This window comes from Cebidichthys violaceus, unplaced genomic scaffold (genome assembly GCF_023349555.1).
Source record: "Cebidichthys violaceus isolate CVI_PGR_0920_01 unplaced genomic scaffold, fCebVio1.0.p SCAF_202, whole genome shotgun sequence".
Classification (NCBI taxonomy): Eukaryota; Metazoa; Chordata; class Actinopteri; order Perciformes; family Stichaeidae; genus Cebidichthys; species Cebidichthys violaceus.
Genome location: NW_027176376.1, coordinates 30761 through 54728, shown reverse-complemented (window position 1 = coordinate 54728; position 23968 = coordinate 30761). Strand labels below are relative to the sequence as shown.

At 46.9% G+C, this 23968-nt stretch overlaps 1 protein-coding gene across 1 annotated transcript; it reads right to left on the bottom strand.

Moving 5' to 3' along the window:
• Positions 1-774: 774 nt before the first annotated feature.
• bcl2l1 (BCL2 like 1) lies at positions 775-22930 on the bottom strand. Its single transcript, XM_068716684.1, has 3 exons — positions 22579-22930; positions 18442-19205; positions 775-1003 (listed from the first exon to the last, which is right to left on the bottom strand). The coding sequence occupies exons 2-3, from the start codon at positions 18994-18996 to the stop codon at positions 860-862; spliced, it is 699 nt and encodes a 232-aa protein (XP_068572785.1). The 5' UTR covers positions 18997-19205; positions 22579-22930; the 3' UTR covers positions 775-859.
• Positions 22931-23968: the final 1038 nt, after the last annotated feature.

Genomic DNA, 23968 nt, shown 5'->3' with positions numbered 1-23968 from the left:
CGCAAACACACAGCGGTCCGGCACCGGGCGGGCGGGCCGACCGAACGCAAAACAGGAACAAATCAAGGCCAGGTATGACCAAGAGGCACAGGTGAGCGGGGGGGTGGGGGGGGTGGGGGGGGGGGGGGGTTAATGGTTCACAAATCCAAAACCTAAAACGCACCAACAACCACAAACAAGCAGGAGGAGCCGAGTTTAGTTTAAGACTCCCGTGTTTTGTTGAATCAGTTCAACCAATAAGCGTGACGGACGAAGCAAACCAGCGCAAGGAGTCGTGGGTTATGACGTCATACTGTATGCGATGGTGGGACATCAGGAGCCGTTTCGAGGGGCAGGTGCTACATCCTCCATATGGCACACACGAGCAGCAAAAACAAGCTTAAGACGGGACATGTAGAGCAGCCCGGGCCCCAACAACACACCGAGTCTTTCCCTCTGTGAAGACCCGGGTCAGTTTTAGCCTCTTCTGAGGACAAACGTGGGGAACCAAAATAAATTTGTTAAAACTAATGCATACAAACATAAAGAGAGACTTGGTGGAGAAAGGAGGAGAAGGAACAGTGTCTGTCTCTGTATAACCGCACACTTGTCATCGAGGTGGAATAAGGTGAACACGCGAATACTAGTAGCTCTTCCTCCTCTGTCTTCTTCTCAAAAGTTCCAACAACATGTGAGGATTCTTAGTCCACTGAGGGGGGTGTGAAGGGGGAAGGAGGGGGGGGGGGGACAAAACAATAACAAAAAGTAAACATCATCAGCAGTTCTGACGAGACCTTCATTTTAACTTCTGTGGTAAGCGTAGGTTGAGGGCGGCGAGGGAAGGCGGGTGGAGAGGGGTTGCGTCGAGCACCTCCCCCTCTCACAGGCGTTTCTGGGCGATGATCGAGCCCACCACGACGCCGGTCACCAGCGTCACCCCCGCCAGCAGCCACTTCTTGAAGCTCTCCTGAGACCTCCTGCTCTCCGCCGCCGCGTCCTGCCCGAAGATCTCGGCGAAGCGCTCCTGGCAGACGAGAAACAAACAAAAAAAGGGGGTTAAGGACAGGGTTAACACCAGAGTATTCAAATCTGTAAACGCACGCACGCACACACACACACACACACACACACACACACACACACACACACACACACACACACACACACACACACACACACACACACACACACACACACTTCCCAAAAGTCCCCATTCAAAAACAAAATAAAATGAACAAAAAGGTCTCAGGTTTAGAGGGTCGGGTAGAGTCCCTTCTGTAAAGGTCGCCGGGCCTAAAACGAGCAGCCACCCACAGCCGGGTCTCCGTATGACTGTCACAAGCCAAGCGCTCACATGGGGAACTTTCCTCCACCGCAGCAAAAACACCGGTGAGGAGAGGAGAAAGCCCCAAAAGCCACCTGCATCGACACCGAGCACCAGTAACAACAAGAGCTCGTCATTCAAGCGTCTGGACCCGTTCAACACAGCAGCTTCTGCTCCCCTCCCCATCACATTGTTGCTGCTGACATTCTTTCCCACCGTCGTCCTCCTTCGGATTCGCAGAGGCCCCACATTGCCGCCCACTGAAATCATTTCCTGGAAATCAGCCGCAGAGCATGCGCAGTTTTGATGCCTGGCCACGGGGAGGCGCCAGTCAGGCTCCAAAAACCTAATGTAGAAAGTGGATCAGCTGAGCTGGACATGACCCACTGAGTCACTGCTCACGCTGTCCTCACCTCGACATTGTTGTTTGGGAGGCTAACGCTCTTTCTTAAGAGCAAATCATCTTAATAAATGTGGAAATGACTAATTTGGATGTAGTCAGAGGCGCAGTTGGGACAGGATGTCATATGGGGGGGAGGGGGGGGGGGGCTGTTACTGGAAGAAAGCAGACAGAAGTAGAGAGTGAAATGACGGAGTAATCAGTGAATCACAGAAAGAATGCGGGAGGGGGAGGGGTGGGACTCCAATTCGACTAATCCAGAGATTGGAAACTCCTCACCCTGACTGAACCACATGGTGACTGGAAGAAAAAAAAAAAGCCATCATCAAACCAGCCCTGAATTCACTACAGCATCAGGTTTATACGGGGCCCAGCCTCCATCTTAATCCAGCCCAGCTAGAAATTTAAATGCTTGCGTATGCATAATACATGTATCTTTAAAAACATAGAGGCAGCAGCCAAAAATAAAATAAAAGAGGAGAAACATCGAGCAAAAATGCCAAACAGTCTCTGGTTACAGGTTACAGCTAAGAGGCTCTTTGCCACACAAAGAGCAAACTGAATATCTTCTGGCTTCACCTGATGGTTGAATTTAAAGATGCCCCCCTGGGCTCTAGAAATTATAAGATCAATTTTCACTTTATTTTTTTCTTCCATTGACAAACAGTGATTCATCTGGAAAACAATCTGCTTTGTTGCAGCCACAAAGAGAATGCTAGTAAAGCTGTTATAAATACATCGAGATATATATATATAGATATATATATATATATCTATATAGATATATCTCTCCAAGAGAGAGAGAGAGAGAGAGAGAGAGAGAGAGAGAGAGAGAGAGAGAGAGAGAGAGAGAGAGAGAGAGAGAGAGAGAGAGAGAGAGAGATATATATATATATATATATATATATATATATATATATCGGCTCAGGGAATAATCGCATCATCTCCGATATGATGTGACAGCAATGTTACCATGACTGCGACCAATGACGCCATGATGTGGCGATGAGTACGAAGCTTCACACTGAGGATCACTACGGCGTCAACATTTCAGTGCAGACTGCTGTGATGGCCTGTAGGTCACCTTAACTAGTCAGAGGTATAAAGAAAAACGTCAACTCGCAAAAGGGAAACACATGCAGAAATGATATTCTGAGCCGAGGAGTAATGCACGATGTGCACATTTTGATCACACACACACACACACACACACACACACACACACACACACACACACACACACACACACACACACACACACACACACACACACACACACACACACAGAGAGACAGAGACAGAGAATCATTCCAAGAGTTTTAAGTCACTCGGACTTCTGTTTAATAACACAAACTGTGGAGTCTGGTTTCTCTGGTGACATCATCAACACCACCAGGACCAAGCCTGAACAATGAAGTGACTGCTCCCTCAGTCCTCAGGAAGCTCACCAACAATGAGACTACATAGTTAGCGGGTTACTAAGGGGGCCGGGCGTATCTATTTAGTTTATTCTTTGTACACGTTGCAATATGATGCAGAGGAGCGCTTCTGAGGAAAGGAATCTTTGGCTTTTGCGGCTAATATTTCTAAGAATATGCAGGGTGTGAATGTGCTGGTGGTAGATAAGGGGGGGGGGGGGGGACGACTCGCTACAGCCTTGACCAGAAACTGTTTTTCAGCTCAATGTGTGTGTCATCACCACAGTAACGTATGTCAGTGTATAATGGTGGAGATGTTGCTGAACAAAATGTCTAAGTATGACAAACTTGTGCTTGCCACAGAGTTTATTTCCTGCAGTAATCCAAAATTCCCTTTGGCTTTTTGTTGATGCCAACTTCCGGGATTGGCCTCCGAAAATACGTCATCCGCGCAGCGCTCTTATTTGTTCTTATTTGGGGGGGGGGGGGGGGGGGGGGGGAAGAGACGAGCTGCTCTCACAGTAGCTCTGTTCATTCATGGCTCAGCTCTAGATAAACACATCTACAGTAAACTGCATCCTGTAGAGACTCTTTGAGCAAACAATCTGCAGGAGCGTTTACCTTTGTTACCTGAGTCACATTGCCCAGTCCATGAGTAGGATCTGAGGAATGTGTCAATATGCGACAGAGTTCCAACTGCAGGAGCACGTTTGGAGGTTTCACTCAAGGAGAGGATTCCACCTTCAACCCACCTCATTCCTCTCACCTACTGAACAGAAAGGCCTCGTTATTAACTGAGGAATCTCTCTCTGCTCTCTGCTCGGGAGTCAGCTGCCAAAGGAGGAGTGAACATTTGTCTTCGGACAGCACACAGAAAGTATAAACTGGCCCTTCCTGCTAGCTGTAAAACCAGAATGAACTATCGAAGTTACTCATGACGCACATGACAACAGTGTTGACACTGAATGTTATGTTCCGTCATTATGATGAACACCCACACTGAAGTTTATTTTGAGTCGAGCACAGATACGCCGTCCCGCAGCTGGAAATACTCACCGGAGCACCGGATGTGTATCAGTCCGCAGCTGAAAATAGTGCCCAACAAAATCCCCTTTTCGTTTGACTCCTGTTTGCTAATAACTACGGAGCCCATCTGCTCTGGGAAATTACATTATATTACTTGTGGCTTTTAAGAGTCTTTAGTAGGAACCAACTAAACTATCAATGTAACACAGACAGCAACATGGACGGATACCCAGGAGTCTAAGTGGGCCAAGACAGACCACAGAGTGCGCAACAAGAGGCTGGGTGGATATATGCACAGGAGCAAAGTTGCTCTTAAGCACCATGATGACTCAGCAGCATCAAAGTTAAAGGTGGAATCCGCCACAGGGGATTGATAAATAGCATTACAGTAAGTAATGACATAATGCGATTACACGGTACATCGTGAAATATGAGCTAATGTTTTACTGCGGCTTCGATCTCAAATAAAAAAAGGTCAGTCTGACGACTGGCCGTCCCCTTCTGTGAGATTTTCCATGACAAGGCTGGAGGAATGTGGGTGTAGAGAACAGAGCAGAGCACCTTGTGATGGTGACCGCCACCTTTAAGACAGACATGTCAAGACATGTTGTCCTTCAAGCGGGCTGGAAATATATAATGAAACATTATATGTTTCATTATATGTGTACTGAAGTAATAATGCCAAGAGATGCAAAAGGAAAAAGCTCCCTCAATGGCTGTAGAAAGTTGACCTACAAGCCCAGACGCACACATCACACACACTAATCAGCAGCTTTCCTCACACAGGTCTTATTGGTTATGAACAGGTCTTATTGGTTATGAACAGGTTTTATTGGTTATGAACAGGTCTTATTGGTTATGAACAGGTTTTATTGGTTATGAACAGGTCTTATTGGTTATGAAAGCTTAAAGCAGACAAAGATCCGATACTGTTCATAGCTCTCTTTTCTGATGTTATTATTCTAATTATTTAATACTAATTGGAAAAGCAGCTTTAACGATCAATAACCAACTGTAGCTTTAAGGTTGTTTGAGGACTATTTTCAGCTGTGGATGAACACACATTTGGCACTCTAGTGAGAGGCCCTCTGTTTGATTCCTTCCCCAGCATTACCAGTCAGCTCACTGTGCACATGTCAGGTTTGATGTGCTCCATCTCCCCTCGTCTCACCCGGCAGGTAAACCCGGTCTTTATCTACTCTCTCCCGCTTCCCTTTCACACGGTCACACCTTTATTTCTGTATGTGCGCTCCGCTCCCAGAGGACATCAGGTGCTAAGCAGCAGCCTGCAGAGCGCTTTCAGGCCTCGTCTCTGGGTTTTTTTTTTAGTTGTTTTTTTTTTTACTTGGTCTAACTTTCTTTCTTCGTTAGCCGCAGAGGAAAAAAAATAAGGATGAGGGAAGGATTAGCTCATGAAAGCAAAAGGTTTGGATATAAAGAGAGAGAAAGAGCGAGAAGGGGGGGGGGGGGGGTACAGGGAAGAAGATTCCGCAGACGGTTGCCACGGCTACTGGAAAGCTGCTGATTAGTGTGTGTGATGTGTGCGTCTGGGCTTGTAGGTCCATCTCCGTGGCTGATATATGGCCCAGTGCTACATGTGGAGAAAGCAGCATTTTAACGATCATTAGCAGCAGCTTCCTATTCATCAGCTCAGACTTGTCGGTTGCTCCGGTGTTGCACCATAACAAGCTGCAACACTCAAATCCCCCGATGGTGAAAGCCTCTGACCACGACACACACACACACACACACACACACACACACACACACACACACACACACACACACACACACACACACACACACACACACACACACACACACACACACACACACACACGATTATACATCACATCCTGTTCCTTTTCAGGTAAAAATTGGGTTGGAGATGAATTGATATTCAATAACTTGGGGACACTTTGAGAAAGCACATTGCGTTCATATTAGCAATCGTATTTGCAGTCGTGACATCAGACGCTCAGTCTGTATCAGCATGTTTGAGCAGAGACAGAGAAATCTGTTCATCTCCTTCTGCGTCTCTGTAATGTGCAGCCTAATAGACACAATAACCGTCTGTGTGCTTCTAAGATCTTTACCGTGTAAACGATTAGGTTAGAGCTCATTGTGAAGAATTATGTCAATCTTCGTTATGGTGCAATAAAAATATACTTGGAAGCAAAACCAGTTGCTTGACTGTCAGGCGTGACAGAGAACTGACGATTGGCTTTTCACACAGCGATCTACAACTGCTATTTATTGCAAAGAAGAACACGCATTAGTGTGTGATAATAATGTTCAGCTGTGTTATCAAGTTTCTTTTTAAACTGTGAGAGTCTCTGTGTGCGAACATCTGACCTAGACAGCTCGCTTTCAACAGACAAGGGAGACTTCCTAGTGACCCGGAGCACAGGACGTCCAGGCTGGACTCAGAGATGGTGTCTGTGACCAAACGGTACCGACGCTGCAAAGGAAGCTGAAGCTCCCATTCACAGGCAGATAAGATTCCAGAGGGTTCTCAGTGTTGCAAACCTGAAACGTCTCTGCGGTGATAGAAAGCTGACAAACGTATTTTCCCTTGCACTCTCACATATAAGGGCCGCTTTCAGTGCGCCTTCCCTTTGAATAGCTAAGAGTTGACAATAGCAATCTAGATCTAGAGAGAATTCTCTATACTTCCTTTACAACGGGGCGTTTTCCGTATCTCTGCATGCGCAATTGCATGAATGTCCAGAATGTGATGAGTCACCATAAAGGCCACATCTGCACAGTCAGTCAATGAACGACTGAGGAATGAAAGAAAAAGGGAGGGTTTATTGGTTGTCTCTTTATCACTGAATCTAAGTCACACTAGCAGTGACTGTAAATATTTTATAGAATACTGTAGAACAACTTATTTCTAAGCCTAAGGTTGTCTAACTGAAGACGGTATTACAGAAAAGCTGGTTTAAAGAATCCCAAAAGTGATCTGGCAAATGTCTGAGCACATGGGGTTAGGCAGGAAAATCGAAAGCAGGACCACAGTTCGAGAGTTCACAAGAAGCCAGGGACCCAAAGCCTGAAGATCCCTGAGGAGTCACATGAAGAAGCTGCTCTTAATATTACAAATATCAGCTGTAGTTGAGCAACATTTCCAGCGAGTTGCAACACTCGGGATGTGTACACGTAAACACCACATGGCCTGTTTCTGTTTATTGAGTAAAGTCACTGTTGCATCCGTGCGACTGATGGAGTGCAATTTACAGCAAACACGGAGAGGGTGACTTCATATGACGCGGGAGCGCGTGTAAAGTTCCAAGTGTGTGGATGAGATGTGCGTGCTGTGACTTCTGCCTCACATCCAGACAAACAGTCCACGAGCGGATCACGAGATCACAGTGACTCGGCGAGATCAAAGGGAACGGCAGATAAGCTTCCTGAGGACACACAGACACGGCGCTGTAACAAAACCTAAACTGTCAAGCTGAAGGACAGACAGTATTTGAGACGATATATTCAACACTTACAAACGCGTCAATGGTCTTTCTGGAGGATAAATAATGTTAATATATAGATAATGTATTCAGACGCTGTGCTCTGGCACTTTATAATCAGCTCAGCTGCTTCCTGTCTGCTGTGGTTATCTTTGAGATGCCTCTAGAACTTGATTGGGGTCCACCTGCGTCCAAATAATTGGAAGTGATATAGAAAGGCACATATTTGTGTGTATAAAGTTCCAAAAATTGCCTAAAAACCAGAGCATATTGACCTAAGCAACGGTAGAAAACCATTTCTAAAGCATGGAATGTCCCCAAAAGCAAAGTCCAATATTGTGAAAAGGGTGATGTTTGGAACCACCAGGCCTCCTCATAGAGCTGGACTTGTCCTTAGATAGGCTAGGAGTTAGGAAACATGTGTCTGTCATACCTAAAATCCTATACATCATCCTAAACTGAGACAAGATAGGATTTCAGACTTTGGAAGTCTCTGAAATGAGGCTTGTAGAGACTGTGCACCACGGTGGAATTCCCGCCAAAAGTGCTTCTACAAAAGGTACTGAATAAATATTTTTTTGCTGGAGCCCCAAACGTTGGCTACCTGGGGTCATCCCTATGTCCACGAGGTCCAATGTTAAACTATATAAACTAACATTGTGAGAGATTGGTAAGGGCCATCTTCGCAGTTCAAATGCAGTTTGAAAAAGTAAAAAATCCTTCAGCCACTGTGGCGATATCAATGTCCAAAGATAAAAACCTACGCCTGCAAATGTGAGGGCCTAGGTTTGAAGGTGTATAACATCAGTGGACTATAAGCCGGAGGTGAGTCAGTTGACCTAGATAAAGCATACATGGTTGAGAACATAAAGAGGTCCCGATCATGTGTCATATCAAGAGGACACTGAGCTGGAGAACTTTGGACCCTGGGAACATAGTTAGACTTGTGTCGGTCTCAACACATCCTCAGTTCGGTTGCAGCACAACTTCATAACCCTCACGCTTATCAAGAGTGTCATCCCATCACATGATTGGAATTACTGTATTCACTATCATCAATAGTGCGTCTATCAGTCTATTTCGTGGCCTGGCGGTTTCAATCTTTACGGAACAGAATCTGAGGTCAATTGAGAAAAAAGGTCCACAATGCGAGTGATTGTTCCTCCCTCCTTATCAATGTCCTCATCTCCACGAGTTCCATCACTTCCTGCTCCTCCTCAAGGCCTTCTGACCCTTCATCACCCGTTACACAATCACAGAGGTGTTTTCAGCAACAAGGGAAGTCGGGCCAACTGCCAAAGACCCTGTGTGACCAGGAAAGGTAGGAATTTGCGGTAGAGCTAAGCGGAGAAAACCCACGGCACAGTGGCAGCTTACAGCTCAGGCATTTAACTGATGCCCTTTAATGAGCAAGTAGGGGAAGTCCTGGTTCAAGGTTTCCACTTCAGCAAGTGACAAGAGCAGACGCCGGGTGATACTTAGGGGAGTCGAGCTCAATCAAAACAAGACAGACTGCTCAGGCTAACAGCCAAAAAGATGACAAATGAGAGGAAAATATGTACATTATACATACACTTGCTGATGCCTGAAGAGGAGTGCATCCATTCAAATTGTGTCGCTTGAAATGTGCATGTTTCATATGGCGTAAGCTCTTCTTCCATTGCTTGTGTGGCTATTTCATATGTCAGCTTTAGTCTGTATAAACAGGGCTCTTTATGCACTGGACGTGGTTTCCCTCTACTTATTTTTACGACGCACTGCTAGGAACAAGAAAAGATGACATTTTAAAACAAAAAGCCAACAGGCAGCAACACCAAGTAAAAAATGAAAAGAAGGAACTTAAGTGTCAGCTTTGAAACAAGTTCAGGGAAAGTTGTGTGGTTATAACTCGTCAACCTTTCCTCGTTCTTCCTCTGCGCTCATGGAGACCTAGAGTAACTTTCTATTGCAGGTTGTCGTCCATCAGTCATTCACACTCTTGTTGACTTCACATTCTTGGCTAGACCGCCACCACCTCAAGCATGAGAGCAATGCTGGTTGAGGGGTAGGTGAGAGGGCGACTGAACTGGTCTGAATCTTGATGAATCATTTCAAAACGGAGAGGAAGCGAGTGAAAAATGAGGAAATTGAATCATTAAACCTCCCCTCGTTTGTGCCAGCATCGGTGCGTCTCGATGGTTCCTCTTGGACCGCGGAGCCGTCTCTGTGCGTGTGCACGTGTGTCGAGCCGGCGGTGACACCATGAATTAAAGAGGAGATTAATGAGTCAGGACACGGAGGCTCAGACTCCAATCTGTTCCCTGCCCCGCTCTGGGGGCCGTCTCTCTCTCTCTCCACAAAACCCCATTCTGTCAGCACACACACACACACACACACACACACACACACACACACACACACACACACACACACACACACACACACACACACACACACACACACACACACACACACACACACACACACACACACACACACACACACACACACACCGGGAAGGCCATGGACTCAGGACTGTGTGTTCTTACCTCTGGCGGAGAGAGAGCACATGTTTGGGGGAGCGTAAACACAGAGAGGGGGAACAGAGAGAGGTCGCTGAAGCTATGAGGACCGGGGGGGGGGGTTCTCTCTTCCACGGTAAAACCGTCCACCCTGTAGGCCATCACCCCACCCAGACACCTCACCATGACCTCGAGACCTGCCATCTGTCCGGGTGATGGAGACACAGACGTTAAGAGGAGGAAACTAAAAGACTGAAAGACATGAAAAGAGGCAGGGAGGGAGAAAGAAGTGAGACAGAACTAGAACAAAAGTAGGAGGGTGAAGCAGAGGCTGACGAAAACGACAGGAAACTGAAAAAAGGGGGAAACCCATGAGGAGTAAAGTGAGGTGAGGCTCAGTGACAGATTTCCTTGAAACTACACTTCCCTTCATTTTCATAAAGTTTGACAACATGAAAGAAGCCGATTCCCCAGAATCACTTCAGTGCAGATGAGTATCTGTGGGCCCGTTTTTGTTCTCTCTTCCTATTATCTCTTCTCTCTTATTGCAGAGCCACGGAGGATATCTCTTGACTTTATTGCTTTACCCCCTCGGCCATTCAAAAAAAAAAAAAAAAGAAAGAAAGAAAGAAAAAAAAAAAAGAGTGATGAATATAACGATGATGGCAACGACGCTCTTTATCATCATTTAGCCCTCGCGCTCTACGAGGCCGGGCGCCGCATTACCATGAAATACTCATCAACCCTCTCCATCCATTCCTCAGCTCGCGCACTTTAATACATGCCATGAGACTCGCTAATCCCATGATATGCTCCATAATCTGATCACAGATATGAGCATGGAGAGAGAAAACGGAGAGGCGAGAGCAGCCGGGATGAAATGCAATCAGAGAGGAGAAGGATGCAGGCGGATGCTCTGGCTTTGCTGCGAGAAGCCAGAAGACGGGGGAGAAAAAAATGAAAACGAATGTGTCGCAGGAGGGATGTGGGCTGGAACAGAGAGGTAAAAAAAAAAAAATTGAGGGGGCACGCAGACAGGAGAGGGGAGAGGAAGATGGAAGGAGGGGGGGGGGGGGGGGGGGGTGTATACTCGTGACCTGATTTCAACACTAAGCCTCGGAGAAGTGGAGCAGCACGTAGGCAACCGAACACGGCGTCGTCGCTCGCCCAGCTGTTCGGCTCGTACGCACGTAGAAATGTGCAGCACACGCTCACTTCCAGCGTGAGCCGTTCACCCACAAACCCTCGTCCTCATCGAGCTGAGTCACTTGCCCTCGTCTTCCTCGCCGTCTAACGGGGAACTGCGGTGGTAGTCTGGTGTCTACCAGTCTGGCAAAAGCTCCGCGCTCTGCAGTGCGCCGGCACTACAGACGAGCATCTATTACACAGCTGGATGTCTGTCCCATATACATAAACAGCGTCTGGGTGTGGAGCATACGGGCTCCTCGCTGCTGTGACACCAGTGTGTGTTTCTAAAAGAGGGATGGGAGAGACAGAGAGAGGATCTATTGCAGTCTAAATGCAGCAAATAGTCGACGTTAGAGGCTGCATTGAAGTCTCACTGCTGTGTGTGTGTGTGTGTGTGTGTGTGTGTGTGTGTGTGTGTGTGTGTGTGTGTGAGATGCTCCGGGACTGCAGGTCTTGTCTATTACATGACCAACTGATGTTCTGACAGAAGCTGTAACTAACACACACACACACACACACACACACACACAATATACAGTTCAAATGTCCCATCTAAAATGGAGCAAAAGTAAGATGGAATGATCCTGCAGGAATGGTACAGCCCATTTCCTACCAAACGTGAGCACGTAACCGCCTCCTGCAACCACGCAGGAATGGTTTGGCCAAGTCCCTCTCCTTAAAATGGCAAACGAGAGTCTCTACATCTTCTCGTACACACACAAACACACACAAACACACACAAACACACACAAACACACGAGGCGTCCCTGATGTTCTTGTCGTGGAGCTGGAGGCGACTAAATCATGCAATCTGTTTGCTGTCGTTGTCAAGCTGGGACTCTGACACACAACGTTGAGTCCGAACACGCGCATGCAGCCCCCCACCCACACCCACACCCACACCCACACACACACACACACACACACACACACACACACACACACATCATGAAATACTAATGTCTAAGCTTGAGCACACGCATACAAAAACAATGAGACCCGTCCACGGCTGAGCCGCTGCATTCACATGAAACCATCCAGAGAGCGGTCTGCATGGAACCGCCCACCACACAGAGGCGTTTATTGACGCCGCTCGAACAAAAGTGGCCGCCATTGATCCCATGCAAAAAAGGTTTTTAGGAGCATTGTCTACATTTGTGTGTGGATTCTATGTGTGTCACAAAAAAATCGAGACAATGGCAATGACGCTTCAAGCGATGGCTTTCTCTACAAAGCAAGACACACCTGTCGGGTAAAACTAAAAAGCCAGTAAGGCAAATTCCTGTATGTGTGTGTGGCCACAGGTCCTTTGTTTGAGGTAGTCACATGACCAGTCTGACTTGGAGCTGTCCCCTCCCCTTTGCTGCGCGCCACCATACAATAGAATGCTCGAATGTATGAGACAACAACAACAACCAGTCTGCGCCGTGTGATGACAAACAAACATGCGATCGGCTCACGGAAACTTTGTCCGATGAGCTAAAAAACACCGTCCTTAAAACGAAAACCCAGAAAGACGCAAAAAACACACATCCCTCCTAATTAGCCACATGTGAGCCGTTAATATGAGCCGATAAAGGGAGGAGGAGGAGGAGGAGGAGGAGGAGGAGGATGGGACAGAGAGAGTCAAAGTGGGATGATGAAGGGAAAGATGAAGGGAAAGATGAAGGGACGGCGGAGGCAGCTGCACAGGTGGGGGTGGAGGTCTAGGGAGCAGAGGGATCAAGTCAGAGGGATCGATAGCGCCAACAATGTTTCTGATAAACAAACTGACATGGGGAGGAAAAAAAAACCACACACTGGAACAAGGGCACGCGAGGTTAACGGCGAGATTGACGAGGCGTGCGGCCGCACGTCTGCTCTGTAATATGTTTGGCCACTGCAGTCTGTTAAGGTGGATGTAGAGAGGGAGGAGGGAGAGGGGAGGAAGGGCAGACAAGGGTGGAAATAAAGGAGCTCAGAAAATGATGAATAGAGGAGGAGGAAGGGAGGTACAGATCGAAAAATAAGGGACAAAAATCGATCGGTGGCAGTGGGAGGGGTGCACGTATGGAGGATGAAGGGTGTGTGTGTGTGTGGGGTGGGGGGGGTGAGGGGAGAGAGAGAGAGAGAGAGAGAGAGAGAGAGAGAGAGAGAGAGAGAGAGAGAGAGAGAGGCGGGCCGGATAGGTCCCATGGGTGAGATTTCCTGCTCCTCTCCGGTAGGGTAGTCTGACAGACGACTCAGTGGATCTATGTGCCTATCCTATGTGCATGTTAATTACACAGAGAGAGAAAGAAAGAGAGAGAGGGAGGGAGAGAGATAATAAGTCTGTCAAGGAGAAAGCACAAAGGAAGCTCAGGTGCTTCCCTAGTCAAAACAAGTCAATGGCCTCACCCGCCACGGGTCTTTAATTACAGCCTCAGTGTCTAACCCACTTTACAGAACAGCCAGCCTGCATACGTTCACAATCACACAGACAGAGAAACATGTTGTCTATCTTTGCTTCTGTCAACAACTCCCATGAAAAAAGGCCAAAACAAACAATATGCGAGTCCATCTCTCAATATTATCCAACTTCCCCCTAATCACTACTTATGTGGATGTCACCCCCACCCCCAAATAAAGTCATCATCTTTCGGTTATGGATATATCATTTCATTTATTTATCCATTTGTTATTCATCAAAAAACAAACAAACAGTAATTTCTATAAATAGCTGGACACTGCAGTTTCTAAAGAAGTAAATTGTGAATTTGTTGGGGCCTACTTTTAGCCGCGGATGGATATGCGTTGGGTGCTCCGGTCTTACCAGCAGCAGGACGGTGTGTAGTTTGATTGAACATAAGCTACAGTGTGTGTTCAGGGTAAAGAAGGAACATGTCAGACACAACAACAGAGAGAATCACTGATGCATTTTGGTTTGTTTCTTTCTTTATCGTTTTTGGACAACAACAGAGCTCTAAGGCACAGGTCGTTGTGATTGGTCGTTTCTTGAGATTTGTTGACAATGAGACTATAGAGGATGTCGCCAGACCTCATCCAATAGGTGCTGGAGCTGAACATGGTGCATGTGTACTGTATACAGCCATTGGTGGCAGAGGCGATAGAAAAATAGACAGACTTTCACTGCTTGAGGACATTTTTCTTGTAGTTAACTTTTGCTTGACCTTACAGAGACCGTCAACAGCACAACTGGGATAATGGGCTCTTTTTTTCTCCCTTGTTTCTGTACTGAAACCCCCCCCCCCCCCCCCGCCCCAGCTCCAGCCAAGCTTCCCCAGACCGTGGCAGTGTGCTTCCTCTAAATGAGTTTAGCCTTTATTAGTCTGTCAGAGAGGGAAAAAAAAAACATCGTTTCCCCCAGTAGCAGGTGGAGATATTATTCATCTATAATTGGTAATAACCCCGTACCCCCGCCCTGAGGCGGCTCAATCTCCACTGAGTAATCACTGCCATCGCTCGCTCCGCTGGAAACGGCATTATTAGGTCGGTGGCACTGTCTCTACCTCTGCTGCCTGCCAAGGTTTATTATCTGACAATATACGGCTTTGCTCGTGCGCTTCTTTTAACACCACATGCGGTGGCGGGAGAGTCGGGGCCGTTGAGCATATTCATCTCACATCCCCAACTATTGTCAAATATCCTCCGGAATGAGCTCCGGCGGGATCATTTAGGCTGAGGCTTTATCCCGTTTTTTTTATTATCCGACAGCGAGGTCTGCTCTGTTGTGCAAAACACCTTTCACTTTTAACCGTCGCCTCGACTATTCAGTTCAAAAGGACTGCTTCTTTTTATATGAACTAGGGCTGGGTGTTGGTGCTCGACCGAAATAACCCAGAAACAAGTGGTATCAGAACTTCTCCAGTCACAGATCTAGACAGAAGTTACCATTTGTATGGTGTTGCGGCGCAAAACATAATTTACTGCGATGCAGCAGCTACAACCCATACAGTCTGGGGTTGGCAGCTCGAGAGTATGGCTACACCACACGGCAGAAACTGTAGCTTCCCTCCATACGCTGTTGGTTTGTGAACGCAGTGCTGTCCTGGAGTCTCTTCTCAAGTGTCGGATTACGGAGCTCAGACAACCACAAATACACTTCTCTTCTCAACATTTGGGAAATACCTCTGAGCTCAAATCAACTAATTATGCAAACACCTGTAAACCTCACCTCGATTGATTTTCATCATCCATTCATGCCATATTTTCTACCAACACACAAACAGTCCTGTCGTTCCCCCTCTATTTTCTCCTTCCTAACAGAAGACATTAAGATATTTGTGAAGCAACAATGAGACTGCCATACAGAGGGATCTAGTGAAGTGAAAGTGACCTTGCTGCTGCTCAGAGCAGACTAATATTTCATCAGCTAGCACTCACAGCTTTACTCAGGTTCCCACATCTGCCGTGCTTCATCCCTCTGAGGAAGCGTCGGGGGAGGGAGGGAAGGAAGGAAGAAAGAAAGGGGGAAATAAAAGACAGAGGGAAGGAAAAACAACAAAGTCTCATGTGGGCTTTTCTCAAGAGCGGAGCTTGACTTTGAACAGAGAAAGCACATAAAAAGAGAGAGAACGTAATGATATTGTGACAAAGAGGGAAGGGAGGGGGAGCAATACGGCGATGGGAAGAAATGATAGGACTGTAACAGCAAAACCACCTACTGAATTCTCTATTTTAGTTTGCCACTGCAGCTCGGGACTACCCCCTGAGGCGAGAGTCAACTTATGAATCACCAACACGGGACACACATCCTCTCTCTCTCTCTCTCTCTCTCTCTCTCTCTCTCTCTCTCTCTCTCTCTCTCTCTCTCTCTCTCTCTCTCTCTCTCTCTCTCTCTCTCTCTCTCTCTCTCTCTCTCTCTCTCTCTTCTTCCCCCCCAGCGCCAGGCGCTCAAAAAAACGGAATAAAAGTGAATTATACAAAGCTTAGCAGGGAAGGAAGTGGCATCATGTGCTCAGGATGATGTTAGCTGACCGCAGGAGAAGTGAAACCGTACCAGTGGATACTCTCAACACGCTGATCCATTCAGCATTTCAGACAAAGTCGCTTACTTCTCCAAGTCAAGGTTGCACAGACATCAGAGACACTAACCACAAGCAACTGGTGTCGTTAGTCTGACTTGTTGCTGAGCAAACGGTCTATGAAAGATATGTGTGTGTGTGTGTGTGTGTGTGTGTGTGTGTGTGTGTCTGGTTGATTTTAACTCCATGAGATCATAGTGATCAACCCACTGCAGTCCAACGACAGTGTTAAAAATATTTATGAGTGGTCGGGATGAGAGACTAGATGAACCATTAGACCAGCCTCTTCATGGTTGATTGATCCTCACCCTGGATGGGCCTCTACTTTCTGTACGCTCACTCGACACACTGCTGTTTAGGCTACGGGACAAATCATACCAACAAATTCTCACATTATCTGAAGCTGTACTTTGTGGTTGCTCGTAAACCAAAGCGAAGAAGGGACCCGTTCGAATTGTTGACGTCATGGTGGCACTACATGTGACAAGTCAACAAAGTCATTGGGGTTCACCCTCTGGGGAACGTGAGCGTCGGCACCAACTTTAATAGCGATCCATCCGGGACGTGTTGAAACATTCTATGCTGAACCAAAGTGACAGACGGACAGCGCAACGCTGCCTAAGAAACGGTGTTAGCGTTGTTAAAAACATGGCCACCAGGAGAGTATTTATGAGACCAGACCTCCAGGAGCCGCTGGGAAAGATGCTGCAGCATCCCTTCAACAAAAACAACAACCGACATCAATATGTTCCATGGATTTGGCCTTTACTATCCTGTCACCGGTTCCCAAAACTGCATCGCCCTCTCCTGTGTGTTATCTCCAGTCCACCGCTGAAATAAATAAACAGATTCTAGGTCTGCCACTGTGTCTGCCCAATGAGATTTTTCATTTCGTCAGTTTCCATAGGATCGAACTTCGACCTGGCGTTGTGCAGCGCTGCAGCAAATACAACCAGCCCCTCCCCTCACCCCCCTTTCCTTCATGCCATCAAATGGTCGGCACAAAGGAAAAGAGCTGACCTCAACTGTACAGGAGGTGTTTGCGAGGGCGCGTACACAAACACACACTGGGATTGTCGGTACCAGGACAGCCCACTCTCCAGCTAAGCCCAGAGAAAAAAAAAAGGAGCTTTCATCTGCAGGCAGCTGCCTTGGTGAAGAACGTAAGAGAGGAGAGGGGGGAAAATAATGTACAGATAGTGGAAGAAGAGGGGGAAAGCAACAAAGCACAGAGCCAATCAACTGACCAGAGTGAAACAAAGGGCGATCTGTAAAAGCCCCGGACCTCATCCCACCCTGCGATGAGAGAACTTCGATCCCCAGGCAGGCCGGCTGCAAACAGCCACAAAGCCCTGATGCAGCCCGTTAAGCTCCCACTTCGATCCAGCTCATTGAGCTCCGTGCTGCTGATCAATTAGAGAACAGCTGAACCAGCTGCTGACCACACAAACATTTTGTTTTTAAGCACAGATGGGGTTTTTTTAATAGCACGAGTGTGCTGCCTTTATCTAGGTCTGTTATATCTAATCTTTAGTCTTTTCTCCTCCGCTGGTCAAAGGGTCAACCCCAATTCTGTGTCGTGTCACAATCTCACGGAGGCCGATGCAATCGAAATGTTAACCTGCTGGCTTATCTGGCCCATTTGCGTAAAATAAGTCTCAACATGTAGGATGGAATAAAAACGACGCTCTGGATGTTCTTTTGTCCATTAGACGACTGTATCACCAACGAGGCATTGTCACTGGAGGTCGGGCCAGGCAGAGCTGACCAACAGGCCCGTGATCGGGGCTCGACCATAAGGATTGCCCGATTGCCCGGGGCAAGTTAAGACGTGTCCCACGTCGGGACTAGTATATCTAGCAACTCACTGGCCCAGTAAAATAATTAAACGCTGTTTTTTCCATAGCTAAACACTGAGCCATCTTGCTTCCTTTTCCATTAATAAACATGAAGATCAAACATGGCAATTAACTTGAGTCATTTTGATATTTGCTAGCCGCTAATAAATAAAACAATTTGTATAGGGGCAAGTCAAAATTGACTTCTGACCCACTTTCCCGATCAAGCACCCAACATCATACCACAAGCACCGAAAAACAAAACACACTTTTCTCTGTGCGTGAGAGACTCACCCATCCTCCCTGGTTCTGGATCCAGGGCTGAATGTGGTTGTCCAGGTAGACCGTCATCCACTCGATGATCCTGCCCACCAGTGGACTCATCTCCTTCTCCACGCACTCCACGCACAGCGCCCCACCGAAGGCGAAGAGCCCCACGATGCGGCCCCAGTTGACCCCGTCCCGGAACACCTCGTCCATCACGTTCTCGAAGCTTTGGTAGGCCGTGGCTGGCGTGATGTGCAGCTGGTTGTGCAGATCGCTGAAGGCCCGGGCGTATCGCAGCTCGAACTCGTTGGCCGAGTCCCGGAGGGCCTCCTTCACCGCGTCCAGGCTCGCCGTCGACGGCAACCGTTGCTGCCGCAGCGGGGACGCCGGCGGGGTCCCGGGACTCGTGCCATTGAAAGTCCCGTTGGCGTGCGACGCTACCCGCTGTTCCTCACCCGACCCTGCCTCCCCCCCGTCAGTCCTGTTCGGATCCTCTGAGAGTCCCATGTGGTTGAGAGGATAGTTCCTCTGGGAGAGTTTATAGTTTATGTAGAAGACCACCAGTTCTCTGTTCTGAGACATGTTGCCTTTAAAGATGCGTTTTGCTTTTGGTCCTTCGTCGCTCCGGTCCGCCTCTGCTCCTCTCTTGGTCGAGCCTCGCTGTGGTAAGTGTGAACACACGCTGTGCCAGACTTCTCACCTGCTCAGACCACCATGGTCAGCTGATATCCAGAGGACACTTGGGGGGTGAAAACCAAAACCTACACAAGGCTGACAAATCAGCTCAGGCCCTGTAGAGAGACAACAATGAAAGGTCAAAGTCTGGATAGCCTATAAGCACACTGTCATTACATATGTGTGTGTGTGTGTGTGTGTGTGTGTGTGTGTGTGTGTGTGTGTCTGTGTGTGTGTGAGAGAGAGAAAAGAGGAGTGTGTGGGGATGGCTGTAGACTTTCAAATTAAATTTGGACAGGTAGGGTCAAAGTGCATCTTTCTAATTGGGCTGTTACATATGGAACAGATGGCAATGATATTAATGAGACAATCGTAGAGCGGATGTGTGTGTCTGAGAGAGAGAGAGGGAGACAAAGGGAGAGGTGGGGTTTAGGTGAGCAGAGATCAGAGGGACGGTCTGCCTTGAGGGGTCCACGCAGACAGTCGCCATCTCCCAATCAGTGACCTCTGACCTTCAGACGGAGCGCCGGACTCTCTGGTACCGACACGCTGACCGGCATCCTGTCACACTCACGCACGCCCTTGAATTTCGATACAAAACCGATTTTTGCGCCGCTATAACCAGCATCCAACAGGTTATCATCTCATTAGCAGCGCTGGATGTTGGTCAGAATGTTTCCATGCTGGCCTGCATCTCTGCTAACATTCTGGGTTAAATACCGGTCTGTTTTAGTATGAACTCACAGGTTATATTATATATATATATATATATATCATCATAAGATTACTATCACCTTACGTGATGTATGAAAGGGTTAAAGGCAGGTTGTTTGGTACATTTGTCAAACACAGAATGTACTATAAATAATGGGGAATATATGAACTCCCATATTGATCATCTACATGAAATCATAGTCAAACTGCTATTGTTCAAATGTAAGAGCCATGATGCTGAAATAAAGCATTATATTTGTATGCAGATACATTCATAGTACAACTGCAAAGTCAATTAACTGCAGAGTCGAAGGACAGAAAATGTAATCGGCAACTCGCTATGTTTTGAAAAAAAGAGAGATTATTTTATATTAATTGAATAAGAAAATAATTGTTAGTTGCAGCCTTGATTCACGATTCACATGTTGAAAACAAAAAAGACAATTAAAAAAAATTATTTTCATACCAACTAGTTATTAGATGCAGCTTGTGTCTTTCAACAATATTCTCCCGTCCGCCTTCCAACACGGCTAAAATATTCTGGTGTCGGGCCCGGTGATAGAGAGGATGCACTAATGTTACCTTTGGTTAACGATCATGATGAAGGAAACAAACAACCTAACATTAGTGCTGCAATGTGTTGTAAACATTTACTTCCATCTAGATTTATGTCGCTGTCCTGCAGCCAGTAAACAGAGTGAAGAGAGCCGCCATCCCTGAAACAAAAGACAACCTGACAGAGCAACTGTCTGACAAAGCCCTTCCCTCATCTCCTGCTGTCACTGGTCCATTAAGAGGAGCATACCTGCCCTCAAACACACACGTGGGAGGACCATGACCTGCTGGTGATCCAGAACATGTAAAGGAACCCGACCTTTCCTACAACAATAAGTGGCTGTACCTAGTCATTAGTGTATGAGGCGGACGGAAGGGGAGCTCCATGCAAATAGTGCTGGTGGCATTTCATAATGCATGTATACACTCTCTTCCTACACAATGGACGCACGCTACAGTCTCTGCTGGGCAAACTAATAAAGTGCTGGAGTTTCATCGAGCCCCCAAAAACAACTTGTTACAGACTCACGTTCAGCGGAGTATTTTGGACATATTCCGTAATAAAAAAATAAATAAGAAGTAAGCAGCCTGTTCCAGGAGATAAAGAGCCACAGGGCAGCAGTGTTTACAATGGCCACATGGTCCCCAGCTACCAGCACGTGGCTCGGGTTTTAATAGCCCAGCGCTGATGTAAACACCACACGGCTCCTACGGGAACACTCGACGAGTCGCGACGATGTGTTTGCACCTGAATGCAACATTCGGGACGACAAAACGCTCAAATATTAACTCGTACAGAGCCGTGTTTATGTTTATGACGGTGGAATCTGGACTCTCCACTGACGGATACACGGACAGTGCGCTGACTCTGTCCTGGTTTGTGTGAGTCCATATGTGTTTCCATGTAATCAATCCGCAGATTAAACACAAATTCACATCCTGATCGCTAATATGAAGACTTTATGAAATAAATAAATAAATAAAGACGAAGACTAACATGCGCGTCTTACCAGCAGTACTGAATAAAATGGGGCTACCCTCCTCGGATGGCTCCCCCCAGTCTCCCTCTGTGAAAACGTCCCGAATCGGTCCGTGCAAAAGCTGTCAAAATCCAAGAATGTAACGTAGCCACTTTGTGTGCATGTTTGCACGTATCCTCCTACGTCTTCACTCCCTCTCCGCTCTCTGCATGCCCAGCCCACTATTACGTAAGACGACACCTTCAGAGTTGACTGAGGTTCACAATCATATGGCGATGAATCGTTCACGCTGGCCTTTAAACCCTTACGACTACACTTCCGAGAAACCTCCATCTAGTCATACAACCCGAGACCAGTCCCTGTTCCACACGGCAACCTGACAAACAGTGTGGGAACAATGATAGAAACCGATGTAAATAACTATTTTAATTTCTGTGTACATTACTGGTGCGGGATATATGTGTGTATGTCACTCTTTGTTCACTCTTTATCTGTGACAAAGCTTTTTTATTAAACTAACTAAAATACGTAAATGCGTTCTCTTTTCTAGCGTTCTGGTCGCTGCAGTTCACTCACGTTGTCCTTTTACTGCTTTTATTCAACAAACATTTTATTTCCAATGCGAGGTATACTTTGGCAATTGTATTTCCGACCGAGAGGACGGGTTTAGTACGAGCCCCTGAAGGCAGCACAGGCCGTTCCCTTCTCCTGTCATAAACACTGGGCTGAGACCTTTCATCACAACGCGTAAAAATGACACTTTGTGAATTCACCCTCTGTTCCGGCTGCAAATAGACTTCACCACAGCAGACATCATTACACAACTAATTCTGGAGCAAAGCGTCACACACACACACATACACACAGCTCCGTCTATACAGCGATGCTGTAGCTACTGAAGAACATGTAGGCTTCTGAAGATGGCTGTCACTGTCATAGACTGAGAGCAGTCGCTAATTCGTAGACCGTAAACACGGAAAGGGGATTTACAGAGGAGAAATCACACCCTGCAGTTTGCGAGTATAGCTTGCGTTAAAACAGAGTTAGATTTGAGGGGGGAAGCGAGAAGGAAACACAATGATGGATCCGCATTCTTTCAAATCTGTCGACCTCCTTCCTCTACGTAGCAGGATTCAGAGAGGAAAACCCACCCTCTCCCGCAGTCTCTCTCTCACAATTTCGCCAACACACCGACCACAATCATGAGAATTACATTCACATACGGACTAGAATATCTTACTTGTAGGGTGGTCTCCATAAAATCATTTCTGGTGGCTCACAATCCTGACCCCGGCAGGAGAAATCCGATCCGTCATCGCTAGCCCGTCTGGCTAAAACGCCGACGGAGACCTCCTAGTCCGCTACTGGCTGCCTCAGATCCGCCCACCGTCACGCTCCCTGCGTAACGTCACCGCTCCAGCTCGACTCTGTTCAGTCTGGTCCAGTCAGGTAAATGCCAGCTTTATCCAGCATGGAGAGAATGATGAATAAAAGTACGTTTAGGAAGAAAAATGTGTTCCTCTCACCGGAGAGTGGTTCTCACGCGTCACTTCCAGACTGCACGTGAGAGCTAGCAGGTCCGGCTGGCAGCAAGGAAGTCCCAGCTAGCTAGCGTTAGCGCTAACTGGTTCAAAGCGCTAGAGCTAGTCTGCGTGTCTTCTGACCCCTGCTACGTGAATTACGTTGATAGTTAAGTGCCACTGTCACATTCCTTATTGTTTGCCTATCGAGTTGCTGTGTTAAGGATTAGTAACAAGGCGTTTTCCTTAACAGGGCTCCATGTAGCAGCTGTTGGGCAGCTTTCCGCTTTAGTTGCTAAAACAAAGGATGTGAGAGGTCTCCATGGTAACCTTTGTTACCCCCAAAATGTAGCGCGCTTCAGGCCCACGACCAGTTTGAGCACAGCGCCCCCCTGTGGACATGTTTATACAGAAACGCTGGAAATCCCTGGAAAGAACCAGCAACGCAAAATTTATTAAAAACGACTTCTAAAAAAAGAATGAAGTGCTGTGTTCTCACCGACTTTACTTTGACGCCACTAAATAAGATCTGGTGACACGTTGATTGCACGCAGGTGTACTTCATTTAACAAATTATGTAACTTCTGAAGATAATTGGTTGCACTAGATTGTATTTAGAGGCTTCATAAAGGGGGAATTACATATGCCCTTTTCTTTTTTTTTTAATTTTCAGGATTTTTTTTAGTTCCATTACATACATTACTTACATAACTCATAAAAAAGTAAGTTATAAATTATATATTATATAATGCAATCAGCTAGGAAAAACACCCAAATGGGTTGAATACTTTAGGCACTGTAGGTCTCAGTAAAGCCTGGCATCATGAAAACATGCAGAACGAGAACTGGCTTTAGTGCCCTTGAGCAAGTCATGTGTTGACTCGTGACAGCAGGGAGAGCACAGGTGTAACATAACATTGATGACAGCAACAGCCACAATAAGCTCTACCAGCCGGTATGCACAGCACCACAGCCATAGAAAACCTTGACTGCAGCCATTCTTAATGTTAGTACCACCGTCCTGTTTGAGGACGGTGGTAGTCAAAATGTTCATAGCGACTTAGCTGTGGAAGATTTAAAGCATTTAAAACTGAATCAATAGTCACTAGA

Coding starts and splice junctions, on each gene's coding strand:
- bcl2l1 (XM_068716684.1), bottom strand. CDS start 18,996: ATGTCTCAGAACAGAGAACTGGTGGTCTTCTACATAAACTATAAACTC. Junction 1,004..18,441: donor TCCAGAACCAGGGAGGATGG/GTGAGTCTCTCA, acceptor CTCGTCTGCCAG/GAGCGCTTCGCCGAGATCTT.